Raw genomic sequence first — 15,031 nt, 5'->3', positions numbered from 1 at the left:
TTGCTATGCTCACTGCCTCCTGCCAGCTGTGAGGTCTGGATGAACCTTGAACAAAGATTTTTCTCTCACTCTGTCTCCCTTTTCCTCTTAATGTTCTCACTACAGCATCTGTGTTACCTGGCACACACACACGTGCTATAAATAATACCAAAAAACACTGGCCCAAAACAAATGGCTTTAATGAAGCTTAAGGGCAAGGGATGTCACCTAAGGGCATCTGCCGATAGATTGGATCATAGCTTTAATTGATGTTCATTGCAGATTGCAGGTGCTCTCAAAATTAAGTTAAAATATGACTGAGCACAGAACTGGCATTCTCGTCGGTTCAGCTGTTGAATTACTAGAAGGCTGCAGAGACACAGGTGGCAAAACTTCAAATGGCAAAGCCAGGGGCAGGCAAACAACACCCAGCAAATTGCAGACATTGTCATGTTTGGTATCACAGTGTGGCTGACAGAACCTGTGGAGCTCGGTACTGTTGGCAGAAACAAGAGTGTGCATGTGTATGATATTATAATGTAGTTCTGGATTAATGAGAGATAAGACCAAGCCAGAAAACACTGTCCCTGCGACACAGAAAGCTTGAAACAAAAATCCACGGTAAAAACCCTTGTAACTGACATACTGTACCACATTTGGTGCAGTTTTGTTTTGTGCTCCTTACAAATGAAAGGTAAAAATTGTTATTTATGGACAAAATGTGCATACCGATCCAGCCACATACAGTAAAGCCCACAGAGGTCCATCCAATTACCAAACAAGCTTCTTTTAGCGTTTTTACTTATTTTTATTCTCATTTTTTTTTTACATACACAATTCATAATTTTGAGTCAGTTACAAGTGTAGAAAGCTGAGACAACTGTGAAAGTCTTACTTATTATTCAAAATTAGTGAATAATGTGAAGAAAAAATGGTTCTTAGTGAGTTAGTGGCCAATCATTACAGTGCTTTTTGAAATTCCAGTTTTCCCTTTATTGAAACTGTTTTTATACTGCATTGTTATTATTGTTGTTTTCAAGTGTCTGTAAAGGATTGACGATATGTGTCTTTTTCCATTTTTGTAGACACTTAACACTGGCGTCTTTGTATCACAATAATGCAGAGATAAAAGCATAATGCGATTTCACCGGTGTAGTTGCATTCTAATCCCTCAATTACCATTGTGTATTTTTCCATCTACACATTTTGTGACCTATACAAAATCCAATATAGGAGATTTTCACAAGTCAAGTGCATTGTTCAAGAAATTAGATTCGTTTTTGAACCTGTGACAAATTCCTTAGTTGTACCTGTCAAAAGTGAAGGCTCCCTGTTGGCCCTTATCAAATTCGGAAAATTCATTTTCTCTCCAGGTAAAGGAGTCATGCTGGTCGAGGTTATTATTCTGTTTGTTTGTCAGCTTGTGATTTTCTGCAACCAGTGAGGAGTAGCTGCTTTGCATCCAGTGCTTGTTGCTTGCCACCACCTGTTCCTTCATTACCTGGCCAGATACTATTCTTTCTTCATGTAGACAGACACTCTTAATCTGTAAGGGATCACACTGAAATCTGCCTTTTTGATTAGATCTTGGATCTAGTTGCCTTGAGATGTGAGGATATGTAATTCTCCTGTTCAGAGGTGAGGGTAAGATTTTTTTTTTTTCCTTGGCTTTTATACTATGAAAGTCGGAAATGCTTGGCTCTGACATGAGCGGCAGAAATGAAAACACCTGCAGAGGCTGTTGTACTGCTTTAACGCCAGTGCCAAGGCTACGCGCAGACTATGCAGACGTTGCAGAGTGGTTCTCCTCCCGTGCTGTCGTCTATAACAAAACACTGTGCTGGGTGAAACGAGACCAGGCCAAACTCGCCTCATCTTGAGTCACGGCGCAGTGAGTACAGGGAGCCTCGGGCTTTCACAGTCCCGATGATCACAATGCATTCTTCATGAGGTATTAAATGAATATAAGAATACACAGATACACAAAGCAGAAAATGAATGTAATCTAAATGCCAAGCCCCTGTGCTGTAGGCAAACTTGAGCAACAACGCTCGAGGAAGATGTTTGCTTAGTGCCAGCCTCATTAAATCCAACAGCCCAGTCCCTTCAATTGGCCCACAAAGTTGAGAAAGAACAGAAAGAGGTCAGAAGGTGGAATGAAATGCAATTAGAAAGGGAAAAACTGTGCCGTTAACGGCGCCATGTCGGCGTATTGATTTAACTAATTGAAATGGCATCAAGGGAGAAACACCAGATGGGTCTCCTCTGGCCTGAGGTAGGGTGCTGGCTGGCTCTGATAGGATCCCATCTGAGATGTACTGTCCCTGGGGTCCATGCTGATTCCTTCCACCATTCCAGCCTCTTTCTCACAGTTAGCTGGAGCCAACATTTTCTCCTGGATGTGTTTGTACAATGTTTATAGGAAAATGTTAACATCCTCAAATAGTTTGCAAAGAAAACAAACAAACAAAAAGAACTTATTTCATTTTGCATTTCCTAAATAGATATTTACAGTACATATTAGTTATATTTTATACAGAAAATTATAGACTTACAAAGGCAAGAAATAGTGCCGAGGGGAGGATAGCGTTTAAGAAAACGGTGACTGACTTTAGGGAATTGCACAAAATCAATAATAAATGTTGCGTGTAGGCTGGATAAATATATGAACTTCGCATTATGCAAGATTTATTTCAGCAGTCATAACTGACCAAAGAAAGCATGTGAAAACCCTGGCAAACTGCCCTCTCAATGGCACTATCGCTTATCTGTTACTGTTTAAAATTTCATGAGGCACTTACAAAAATAGGACACACTTTTTGCATGAATTGCTTTGAAATAGCATAGAGTAAAGCTCAACTACAGCAAGATAAACACTTTTGTACTATATAGTTGCAAAATTCACGAGATGGAATTTTGTTTATTTCTATGATTATCTGTTGGTGTAGCTCTGCTTTGGAAACATTCCTTTTGTAAATGGTACCTTAAGCTTAAATTTGAATCTTTAGAACAGTTTGGTCTACCTTTGTCAACTTCAGTATATGATACAAAAAGTCCCATGAAATCATTTACAAGAAACGGGTGTACGCAGCATCACTCACCCTGATCAACCTTATCTTTGTGTGTCCTATGCAGCTCACATTTTTGATTTCTATAACTCAAGAAAATATGGAAATTTAAATCAAAGCCCGAATTTGTACTGACCCTGTCAGGATGAGACATTTTGTGAAAGATGAATCCAAGTTGTGATTATGGAGTCCTTTTCTCACCGCGACTTTGCTTTTATGATCTTACTAATCATATCCTGACTGCCCCCTGGCTGTCTCTGTCCTTCTGTCCTGGTGGTACTCCGTGCTCTTTCCCAGCATGCACTGCCTGTAATTAAATAGGAGACTAGTTCTCTTGACAGTGTATGTGGCTGTTTTCTTTGCCTGACATACCCCCCCTCCCCAGTCTCTCTCTCTCTTCTTGCCTGAGTGTCGCATGAGGAACTGACTCTGGTCTCTGTTTCTCAAATGATTTAATTGGATGCAAACTCAGGAGCGCGGACATCAATACAGAACTATATCTGCCATAAGGCAGAGCCATTAGTCAATACTTCGCCCTCCACATGCCGAAGGCTTTTGTCAGACCTAATTACCCGGTGCTGTATTCAGTGGAGCTTCACCAGTGGGGGACTTGGACTCCTGTGGGATCTGGTTAGGATCACAGTTCACTTTCAGTGTATACAGCAGAGTTAGAAAGTTCACAAAAGCAAATATCACTCACTATTCTTTTCCATTTAATGCTGACAGCTAAATGACTGCAGTCATATGAGGGGAATTTTTAATTCCAGTGGCCTCCTTGGTTTAGAGATATGAGTTCTTAAAGGCTTGAGTATGATGTGCACTGGACATTAAATGACAGAAATGAGTTGCACCAGTTCTCTTGTTTCACACAGGGAATCCACACTCGTGTTTTAATTGAAAAAAAGGTTTGGACATTTATTAAAATGTACTTTTTATTTTTAGGTATTTCCCCATGGGAAACAAATACTGTTAAAAAAGTATCATGAACTATGACAATGCAATATATGGGATTGAAAACTTTGTTTTTAAGGGTTGCCAGATGTTCCCAGATCATATTTAAACTGTTCCAGGTAAAAACTGTTCCAGGTTAAAAACAACTGCAGTTCAACGACTTCTTGAACTGCTGTAGTTATATAAAAAATTGCAGTTCTTTTTGTCTTTTCAAGTTTATCATGAATTTATAACATTTATACAGCGAGTTTTGGCTAACAATAGGGTGCATACCAAAATAAAATGTAAAAAAAATCAAAGCATAGCTACAAAAGTATTTTTAATTTCAAAGTTGACTATTTAATCAACCTTGTAAATCTCCCCTCTAGGGTGCCTCGTCGAGCCTGGTGGTCAAATTTGCCGACACTGATAAGGAGAGAACCCTGCGCAGAATGCACCAGATGGCAGGCCAGCTCGGCATCTTCAGTCCTATGACCATCCAGTTTGGGGCCTATGGCGCCTACTCTCATGCTGTAAGTCTCAGCCCGGCGGGGGAGGAGACGGTGAGCTTTAAAAAAAGAAAACAAAAACTGTTGTGATTTGAGGTTTGAACTCACACTCTCTCCCACTAGGCATGTGGCACTCCCAGTGAATGGTTCCTTAAGTGATTTACACTATCAAATAGCTGTTAAGAATCCCAAATTAAAGTGGCTTAAGAAAAAATCCAGCGCTGCTTTTTATATTGTCTTTTTATCCCCTTGTTTGTCCAGGGAAGCTGTTAATCACATATGCCCAGCACTACACTGTTTTACTTGCATACATATTCATTTTTCATTCCTGCATTTTCTGACTCAGCCTGTGAATCTAGACTGCAAATGCGAGCTTGCCTTTTTAACATTTTCGTCTTCTTACACATTTCTTTTTACCCAGACAGAGGTGCACGTTATTACTAACATCCCACATCGATTCCCCCCACCCCACCCCTTTCTCTGTCAGCCCTTCCCACCCCCATTTCATATTCACACATGAAAGTCACAGCCTGAGTTAGGAGTCTGTGAGATTTTACACTCACACAGTAGCTAACAGCTCACCCTGACAGGTGAGAATCGCCCACTCACTATCTTTCCTCTAACTCTGCCACTGTTGTCCCTCTTTTCCTCTCACACACTTATACATATACAGTACATATACAAATACATATTCTCAAACTCATTTCACCACATACCCTTTTGTTTCTGTATAATAAGCACAAGGCCAATGCAGTTTTACAGGAGCTGGGAAGCAAAGCTGCAGGGCAACACAAACCACTCTGTTCAAGAACAAGGCATTGGCCAAGCAAACAGAGATGTGAGAGTAAACATGCTCTGATCCTGCGGCTATTTCACCCTACTTTCCTTTTCTGTCCTTCCTTCCATCCCTCCCACCATTCGCCCTCTCCCCACTGCTCTTTAATCCTACAGCAGATGATGCAACAGCAAGCAGCCCTGATGGCAGCAACACAAGGGTCCTACCTGAACCCTATGGCAGCCATCGCTGCCGCACAAATGCAGCAAATGGCAGCTTTCAATGTCAACGGCCTGGTGGCTACTCCCATGACACCTTCCTCAGGTATACATTAACACACACACTACTAGCTGGTAAGGGTGCAAGAGCAGAGGCATGTGCAAAAGCACACATATACAGCCATTCAGGACTTTTCTTTTCATTTTTCACTCCTGCCCTGGAACATTTTCATCATTAGCAAGAATTATAGAAGCAGTAGTAATATATTCATTCAAGGCCTTTCTAGTTTTGCCCTTGTTACATTTTTTAAGATATAGGTCCCATTTTCTGGGTTAAGGCAGACACTGTCATTGTTGAATTAAAGGAAGAAGAGCCTTGTACTGAGTGAGGCATGATGGGAGAAGATGTACAGCATTCCTTTACACTCATTGGCAGCCACATTATAGAGTCTCTTTCTCCTCTTCTCTCACATTATCTTTCATTTTCTTTCTGTCTGTCACTCCTTCCTTCTGTGTCTCTATGACAGTGTTTTCTGGGAACTCAGCCAATCCGATGACTTTGGATGCAGAGTCCTTGGCTTATACAATATAAGAGCAAAGATTTGTGTGAGATAATCCTGGACCCCAGTCTGAACTATCATTTTGGCCCTTGTCATGAGGAGCTTTGATGGCTCGACACTAAGTAGGCAGGCTGCCTGAAGACAGGGTCATTGCAAATGTATTAAATAAAGTGGCTTGACACTGTACCTGGCATTTGTAATCCACAAGGCCTACATATTCCAGGTAATGCCTATAAAACATAATCCTACATGACTTAAATGCCCTTCACCTAGATAAGAAAAATAATAAAAATCCATCAGCATAAAAATGCACCGACAAGGTGACAAACTTGGAATATCATCGCAAGGAGGAAAGTTGGTATGAAAAAAAAGACACAGGTCTCTACATCCAGTAGACTTGCAGGTTTATATGTATCTGGACAAAAACAGTTTTTGTCATTTTGCATCTGTACACAAATAAAAAAAAAAACAAGATGTGAGTGAAATACAGAATTTCAGCTTTGATACAAATTTGAATTTGTATTAAAATATTGTTAAATGACTGTTTATGAATTACAGCCATTCTGTATACAAAGCCCCCCATTTCCAAAGGCTCAAATGTAAGTGGATAATTGACTAACAAGCAGTTTCGTGGCCAGGTGAGAATATTTCCTTGTTTTTCTATGAAAAATTACGCAGACGAAAGATCTGTGATTGAGTCCAAGTTTTAAAGTTGCTTTTGGCAACTGTTTACTAGAAATCCAAAAATAAGGTCCAAAGGGACATTGCAATCAAAGGAATACTCACTAATCTGAAAAACTCCCAAAACAAACTGATACAGCAAAACTTTAGGAGTGGCCAAATCAACAGTCATTCCCAGAAGGATATGACTCTGTGCTGAACATTGTTTTTTCAATGGCAAATGTTGCATTTTCTCCCACTGAAACACAAAGTCCACATAAACAGAAACAACTTTCTGGGATTTCCTTACCTGGATGATTGAGCGTGCATCTAGACTAAGTGCTTTTTTTTAATTGAAAACTGAATGTTCAGTCAAACCAAGCCAAACCTTCCTTGATAAAGGAAAACACTGACATCATCTTGTACAGTCAGGAACGCTCTTAAAGAAGGAGCCATATAATTAAGTCTACAATAAAGAGACACCTTTATCAAACACTGTTGACACTCATGAACAAAAAGACCAGATTTGACTTTGTCAGAAAACATTTAGAAGAGCCTACACAGCTCTGCAAAAAATCTTAGATTAACTAAGATTACCAGAATGATGGAAAGAGAAAAGTGCCAGGAAGTCATACTACATCATCTGTTGAGCATGGCGGAGTCAATGTTATGGTACTGACTGACACAAGCCTCATTGCTGCTGTTCAATAGGCTACTGAACAAATTTAAACTTTTTAAAATTATGCAAAATTGCAAAAGGCTTAGCCGTGTCTCTAATAAAACCTCTGTAACTTTGCTTTGCTTCACTTCAGCAGCATTAGGTAATGTTAATATGTTGATTACGTTTTGTTTTGTTTTTGATCTACTGGAGAATATTTTTAAGGTTATCTGCTATAAAATCCCAGGCCAGGAAAGTCGCCTTCATGCTTTTCTGTGTTTTCTCCTCGGCTACTTTGACACAAAGGTATCTGCTGTGATGCTTACACCTTTGATAAAGTCTCGCAAGTGTCAGCTTTCTTTTCATAGAAATAAAAATATGGAAATGTACTGATACGTGATTAGAATTATAATATTTCTGACTGTCTGAGGCAAAATTTACCCGATTCAAATCGAATCGGATTGAATCGATTCTAGAAATCAGTGACGATACCCAGCCCTAGTCAAAATGTACACATCTGTACCCATTCGATGCATGTTATATTGTAGTACAGGTGAGAACATGTATTTTTCACTACAAAAATATACTTTTCTTGGACCAAATTTTAAGCTTGTTGCCTACACCCTGCAGTTTTCATAATGACTCTGTATCTATTTGCAGGCACCAGCACACCCCCAGGCATCTCTGCCACAGCCGTGCCCAGCATAGCCACTCCTATTGGGGTCAATGGATTCAGTGCCCTCCCACCTCAAAGCAATGGGCAGCCCACATCCGAGCCCATTTACACCAATGGTATTCACCCTTACCCAGGTGAGAATATCTAGGTTTAGCTGAGTCTTGAGTCTGTTCTGGGCCTGGACACTGTTAGCTGTTAGCACTGACAGTGTGTTATTTTTTATTATGCTTCTGTTGTACATTCACCCAGCAACAGCTGAAAACAAATTTGCCTAAACATCTAAACAATGTTAACAATTACTGGTTGAAGATTGGTTGAAAAGTAAAAGGACACACCTCAGATAAAATTCAAACCAAGCACCTTCTGTGTGTGTATATGCATTTTTGAAATAAACAGAAATACCTCTTAAACAGATATCTATTAATAGATATATCCGCTTATATATACTCTTTTTAACCAGATGTTGTCTTCTTTAGCCTTGCCAATGTCCTGAAATTCTCTACCTTTCACTCATCAACCAAATTTTGTTATAAGTTTTGAGCATTCAATTTTGCTCAAAATTGTGATCAGCCACGATTTTGGAATTTTCTTAAAGTCCTTGGCCAGCTCACCAGATTTACCACAGAAAAAAATATTCATGTTGGTGCATACTAGAGCTACAATGCAAGTTGTCAGCTGTAACAACTTATATTAGTTCATGTAAAACTAAAACTTCAAAAGGCTCTTTTAAACTTCACTTTCTGATTATATTTTTTTCAACTGAATTGAAGCATTTAAGGCTTGAGGGTCAATCAACAGTATCTTTGACAGATTTCTGAGAAGCCATCCCAGTATCATGATGAATCCATCAGTTCATCCATCAGTCAATTATGGCTAATTTGATATGTCTCAGTCTGTTCTCAGCTTCTTAATGTTGCCTTGGACTGATTCCTGAAAAATTGACAGACATTCACTCTCCACTTTTGCATTATGCAAAGGCAGCTGCAATTGTAATGAACTACAAAGTGGTTTGTTTGGCATGTAGTTAATATTTGATGCAAACATCTGGGACGAACAGGCATTTTGAAGAACTGAAAGACATGACAACCCAAATTTCTCTCACTCCCTGTGTGATCTTACCCCCCGATGTTTCTCTGCAACTAACCACAATTTCTGTCGTGCTGTTTAACATTCTCTCTATTTCTCTTTGTCTGTGTCCGTCTTGACCGCCATCTATCCTCTCTTTGTCTCATTTACTTTAATTTTGCTCTTTGTTGTCTGTCTTTCTTTTCGTCTCTGTGCAGCACAGAGTCCAACAGTGACCGACCCTCTCCAACAGGCTTATGCTGGTGTCCAGCACTACGCAGGTGAGCTGTCTCTCCTACCTTCACTACTCCCTCACTTCCTCCATCTGTCCCTTTGCCTCTTCCCTCTCCCATTCGGTTTGTCACATCAGCAGGCACATGACAGGTAGCGATTGCCAGATGACTTGCCAGTTTCCTCTTGGATCAGGCTACATTACATTAGAACTGCAAAGAAGATTTTTAATTGACTTGATATACACCCACACAAAAACCCTAATTCTAAAAGTACACCAAGAGCTGAGATTTTTAACCTACCCTAAGGCTCCTGGATGAGAGATGACACAGACCTGTCGTGAGCACTGCTTTGTGCATGACATCAGCTCTCATTAACATGGTGTTAGTCTTACTCCCTTTCTTTATGCGTCTGCTTACTTGAACTTCCCCTTTTACCATTCTCTTTGTGAAGTGATCTGCCAGCCAAATGAGCCCAGGCTCCCAGTCATCATGCAATTTATTTATGCAATGTCTAGAGGACACAAATGAACAATGGAATAATGATTTGAGTTTTGTTGTGTCAAATATGAAAATGGAGATGTGAAAAACTCCACTCTGGTTCTCCCTTTGCAACAGCAGCCTACCCTGCCGCCTATGCGCCAATCAGCCAAGCGTTCCCCCAGCAACCAACCATCATTCCCCAGCAACAGAGGGAAGGTAAGAGCGAGCAAGCGCGCCCACCCAAGATAAAAGGTGATAATTGCCATGTTCCATTCTAATGTAGCTGCGCTGCTTTGAATTAGCGAGGGAGGGAAAAAGCTGGCTGGGGAAAATATGAGAAAAAGGCTCCCCATTTAAAGAGAAGAACATTAGCAGTGAGATGGAAAGTTACTCTGTCATTATTCAAAAACTGCACTAATTCAAACTCGCAGTGCTGGACTGCTTAATCAGTCCATTACAATGTGTTTAAGTGGTTATAAATATTCATCAGATTAATTAGCTGCATGCATAATCATTTATTACCATTCCTAGTGTAGTGTTCGTTCTTATGGCACAGCATCAGATATAATAAAGTATAGGATATACTGTGACGGTAAATCACTCTTTTTGGCACCATTTGTCAGTCTCAATTATTCATCTATATGATTATATGAGACAGCGTAGAGTGGTATGAATAATCAATATATGGACTTGAAACTGAGTGTTTCCAGCATTGCCTGGAGGAAAAGTTAGTTTATGTTCATATTTTGTCACTAGTGTGTGCGCATGACAGGGTCACTGTGGAGAACTGTACAAATGAAAATGAATGCAGGCATACTTATCCACACAAGTTGCATGCTGGCATAATTCCACAGTATAGAAGAAACATAGAATCGTTAAGGCAATTACTTAACATCTCCCAGTGATGCATTTGAACATTTTAATAATTAGCAAGAATCATAGAAGTCACATTAATGCAAATACAGACAGCCAGACTCATAGGCACACTATCACACAGCTCTTCTCGGTTTAGCCAGTGGCCTGTCTGAGTTCTGGTCTCCTGTGGGTTTTGGCTGGTGTCCCAGCCTGTCTCGGGCCACTGCCACAGTCTGCAGCCCTTCCATTTAACAAGATACATTTAAACCTGAATACACAGGCAGAGTCAAACTTCAGCTTCCTCCTTCCACTGAAGGCTAGCAATTTGGATTCAGTCTAGCTGTGTGTGTGTGATATGTCAACAGTAATAGTCCTTCAAAATTCAAAATTATAATTTTATCCAGCAATATCAACACTAGCCTGTTAGGCACCACAGTATTGTATTTTATTTAATTCAGTATTGCAAAACACACTGACAGTAATATATGTTATGTCAATACACTGTTACACTGCTGTTAAATCAACCACAAGGATAAATAAAAATGCCTCAAATTTTAACCACAGTATACAACTAATTCTCTATTATGTCAAAACAAGAGATTTGTTGTTGTTGTTGTTTTGTTTTATATTCCAGAGTTTGGTGCATCAATCTGACAAAATTAGAACGTTAAAGTGGTTTATTTTGTGGTATATGTTTCTCTAGAAATATCATTGATTTTCAGTATTACCAACATGATATCGATTAGTTCCACATACTTATCCAAACACCTGGTACCTACATAACACTTAATGCATCTTTAACTACCAATTGTGTGCAAAACATCAGTGTGAAATGACAACTAACTCCTATTGTTCAGCCTAAACAATAATGCTTTAAGTGACGTCAATTGAAGCCGTTCCTTATTTTACAACACTACTCCCCTGAACCTGAAGAGGGACAAGCAGAGTGACACCAGGGAGGTCTGGAGAGGAATGAGGAAAGTGACTGGTTACATGCCTAGCCATCAAACAGTAGATGGGAACATCAACATGTCCATGGCTCCATGTCCCAGTTGTTTTACCAATAGTTTCAAAATGAAAACACTGATGGCCAGTAACCCAGAAGCAACCACACCTCAAATTTATGGCCCTTGGAAGTCAGTGGCTACAGGTTATAGCATTTTATTTATATAGCATCATGAAGGCACTAGTTAGGTCTTTACTGGACACCCCCAACTTCTCCATCATATACCTAATCCACCATTCAAACACCTAGGTGATTGCCACACATTCTAATGTTACTCTGGTGTCTTGGATCGTGGAGTACTTTATTAGGCATCCTTGGAATGTGAACCTTTAGAAACTGTGTATGAGACAGTACTAAGGAGTATTAGATCACCACAGGAGACTGGCATGTTCCTTTTTATCATCATCTTATACTTTGGACACGAAGAACAACATAGACACCAAGGCACAGACACACCGCCACCTTTATCTGCTGTCACAGATACTTGCTCTCTATTTTAAAACACTCATTTTTCTTAAGCTAATAATCTGGCATGTTTTGTTACCCACTGATCTAGCCGAAATATTACCAACTGAAGTCCCATAGCTCTCTCTATGAAGTGAATGTGAAGTTTGCGCTTCCTATATCCCTCTCTATATACCTACTTTGCCACCTTCAGACAACTTGGCTGTTTTTCTGTTGCCAGGTAGAGGTACTTCAATTGTTCTGGGTAAAATAAATGTGCTATCACCTTCCTGTTTTGTGCACAGTTAACCTTTACTTTCAGAGGAGATTTTGTACCTAGTGCTAGAAAGAATGGCAGAGTAAGAGCCAGGCTCGTATGAAACAAGTGTAAATCCTGATGGTGCCATTATTCTCTAGTCGGTGCATTGTGCAATTAATCTTCACTTCGTAGTGCTAAAGCATAAAAAAAGGCCTTAATGTTTAAGTGTATTCTTTATAACATAAAGATTCATTAGTTACATGCTCATGCAGTAGCATACTGAAGTTGATTAACAAAAACAACGGGGGATTATATTTGTAAGGCAAATGTGAAAAAAGTCCTCATGCACTAGTATTTTATTCTTTCAAACAAAAAGCTTTTCAAGCAAGCAAGAATTTAATGTGAACATTATGTGAAGCACCTAAATCTGTACAGAGAGAACTGAGATACAGTGTATAACTGCTTAAAAAAATTCTCACTCTGTCAACCAATATGTGTGTGTGTGTTCTCTATCTCAACGAGGCATAGTAGCACTGCAGCCAGCCACCACTGCAGCCCTCTTATCAGCCTTCTCACCAGACCAAGTCTCATCTCGTCATGCTATCACCCTGAGCAATGAGACAGGGAAGAAACCTAGCCAGGCAGCCAGCTGCAAGCTTACTGTCCCTGAGTCCATCACATTTCTCTTTCTTTCTATGTGTCCATGGCTCCCTCTCTCACTCTCTTTCCAGTTCATTCCTTCCTTTATCCAGATTGGCCTGTACAATATGTGGCAGCTGGTTGGATGAGTGTGAAGGATGGAGAGAGATTGGAACACAGTCCTACTGTCACACAGTAATTGGGGCAAAAACTTGGCTTATGTCTTAATGTGTGCTCTGTCTCTTCTCTGTTTTTCTGTGTCTCAGTGCTTCACTTTTCCCAGTATAGCTGTCTAAGTCTTTTACTTTAATTCAACTTCTTTTGGGGTTATGTTGTTAAATCTGGCTATTTTCTTTTCTTTTCATTCTCCTATTTTTGCTTCTACCTGTCTGTGTGTTGCTATTTTCAGCACATGTACTCACACAAAAGTCAAATTTAACCGTTATAATCTGATTCAGTGAAGTGTCCCCTCTTTATGCAGTTATTGTATGAAATGGGGCTCTTAGAAAGATTCAAATGGAAACCACAAAAACAACCTGAACATACAGTTTGACCTTATAACACTAGAAAAAATGGGATTAGGCTTTGTGTACGCCGCAAATGCCACAATAACCAGGTTTAACAAAGCCAATATTTGTGCCACCGATAAAATAAACAGAGTGAAGTGCTTCCAAGGTTCCTGCATTACTGGATTATTGTCAAGACTGCCTTATAGTTATTTTTTTCCACCCATGTTATTATGGTCAGTCTTTCTCTCACCGGGCACATTACACTCCCACATAACCCTTCTGTTGTCTTTCTCTCATCACCAGGGCCAGAAGGTTGCAACCTGTTTATTTATCACCTGCCCCAGGAGTTTGGAGACGCTGAGCTCATGCAAATGTTCCTACCTTTTGGCAACGTCATCTCCGCCAAAGTGTTTGTGGACCGAGCGACTAATCAGAGCAAATGTTTCGGTGAGTCAAAAATCACTTATGAAGAGAAGGGAAAAAGAATTCCAATGATCCAATGAAATGAATGTTGCAAGGTGGCTGTGTTTGGTAATATTCTCATTTCTCTTGTTGCTTCCCTGCAATTAGTGTATGCTTTTGCTTTTATTCCCACTGTCTGAACTAATCAAGCTGCAATTAACATTTTAAAAGTGTCGTTACATGCCACTGCACAGGGGAGCAGAGAGGGAGATCAAGGAACAGTGCTCCCTGAGTCTACCACACAGACATAAAAAGATAGTGGTCTTAGTAATAGAAAAGCCAAAAGCTCACTAGAATTGGTGAGCTAGCCACTGACCCAAGTGTCTCTCCACAGCTGGCATTTCATTCACACATGTATCCATCACACTGTTGATCACAACATTACGTGTCATCAGTGATGGGAATAACAGCGTTACAAGCTCCCGCGGACGGCAATCACTTTCTGGCAAACGATGACTTTTTGGCACAACACCTGGAGCTAAGGGGGGAAAACAATGGCATGAGTGCTGCTGTTTGGCTGAGGAAGAATATAGTAGTCGTGGTAAGCCAATCACATGACCACTTCAAGATGACAAAGCAATAAAGTGATATATACCAGTTTTTAAATTGTGCTAAGAGGGCAACTAAAACCAGAGTCATGATAAAAAATAAATAAGCGGTGTTTTTTTTCTGAATACTTTCGTCACGTTTACTGTCTAAGGATAGAGCTAGCAAGCACTCTCTGCTTATGACCAAAAAACTAAAATAAAAAACAGCCCGTTCGTGTTGGTGGAAAAATGCACCATTTCAACCAATCAAAAAATGATACGGCAACAGGACATTTGGTTGTTTAGGAAGAGGGGGAAGTTTTAGGAGTGATGGCGAGAGAGAGAGAGAGAGAGAGAGAGAGAGAGAAAGAAAGACAACAGAGAGAGAGAGAGCGAGTTTTAAGATGGGAGAGATTTGTGACGTTTAGCGTGTTTGGAATGTGTAGTTAATGTGTTGTCTTGTGTAGTTAGTGTGTAGTGTTGTGGATAGTTTTGTGTTGTGTGTCAGAACAATGAGGC

At 40.0% G+C, this 15,031-nt stretch overlaps 1 protein-coding gene across 8 annotated transcripts in view; it reads left to right on the top strand.

Moving 5' to 3' along the window:
• The window catches only part of celf6 (CUGBP Elav-like family member 6), a 171,833-nt gene that overhangs the window by 130,317 nt on the left and 26,485 nt on the right, over positions 1-15,031 (top strand). For 5 of the 8 annotated variants that reach the window (XR_014277218.1, XR_014277221.1, XM_082536061.1 and 2 more), the window contains exons 6-11: positions 4,367-4,540; positions 5,438-5,585; positions 8,018-8,167; positions 9,317-9,379; positions 9,947-10,027; positions 13,827-13,970. Coding sequence is in view for 3 of the 8 variants with exons in the window: in XM_082536061.1 (XP_082392187.1) it covers positions 4,367-4,540; positions 5,438-5,585; positions 8,018-8,167; positions 9,317-9,379; positions 9,947-10,027; positions 13,827-13,970 (760 nt within the window). In the remaining 5 variants the exon portion in view is untranslated. The remainder of the gene's footprint in view (positions 1-4,366; positions 4,541-5,437; positions 5,586-8,017; positions 8,168-9,316; positions 9,380-9,946; positions 10,028-13,826; positions 13,971-15,031) is intronic. The other 3 variants (XR_014277217.1, XR_014277219.1, XR_014277220.1) reach the window with 2 other exon arrangements.

This window comes from Aulonocara stuartgranti (assembly GCF_965226115.1).
Source record: "Aulonocara stuartgranti genome assembly, chromosome: 1".
Classification (NCBI taxonomy): Eukaryota; Metazoa; Chordata; class Actinopteri; order Cichliformes; family Cichlidae; genus Aulonocara; species Aulonocara stuartgranti.
Note: the sequence above shows the minus strand (reverse complement) of the source record. Positions and strands in the feature narration are given on the sequence as shown.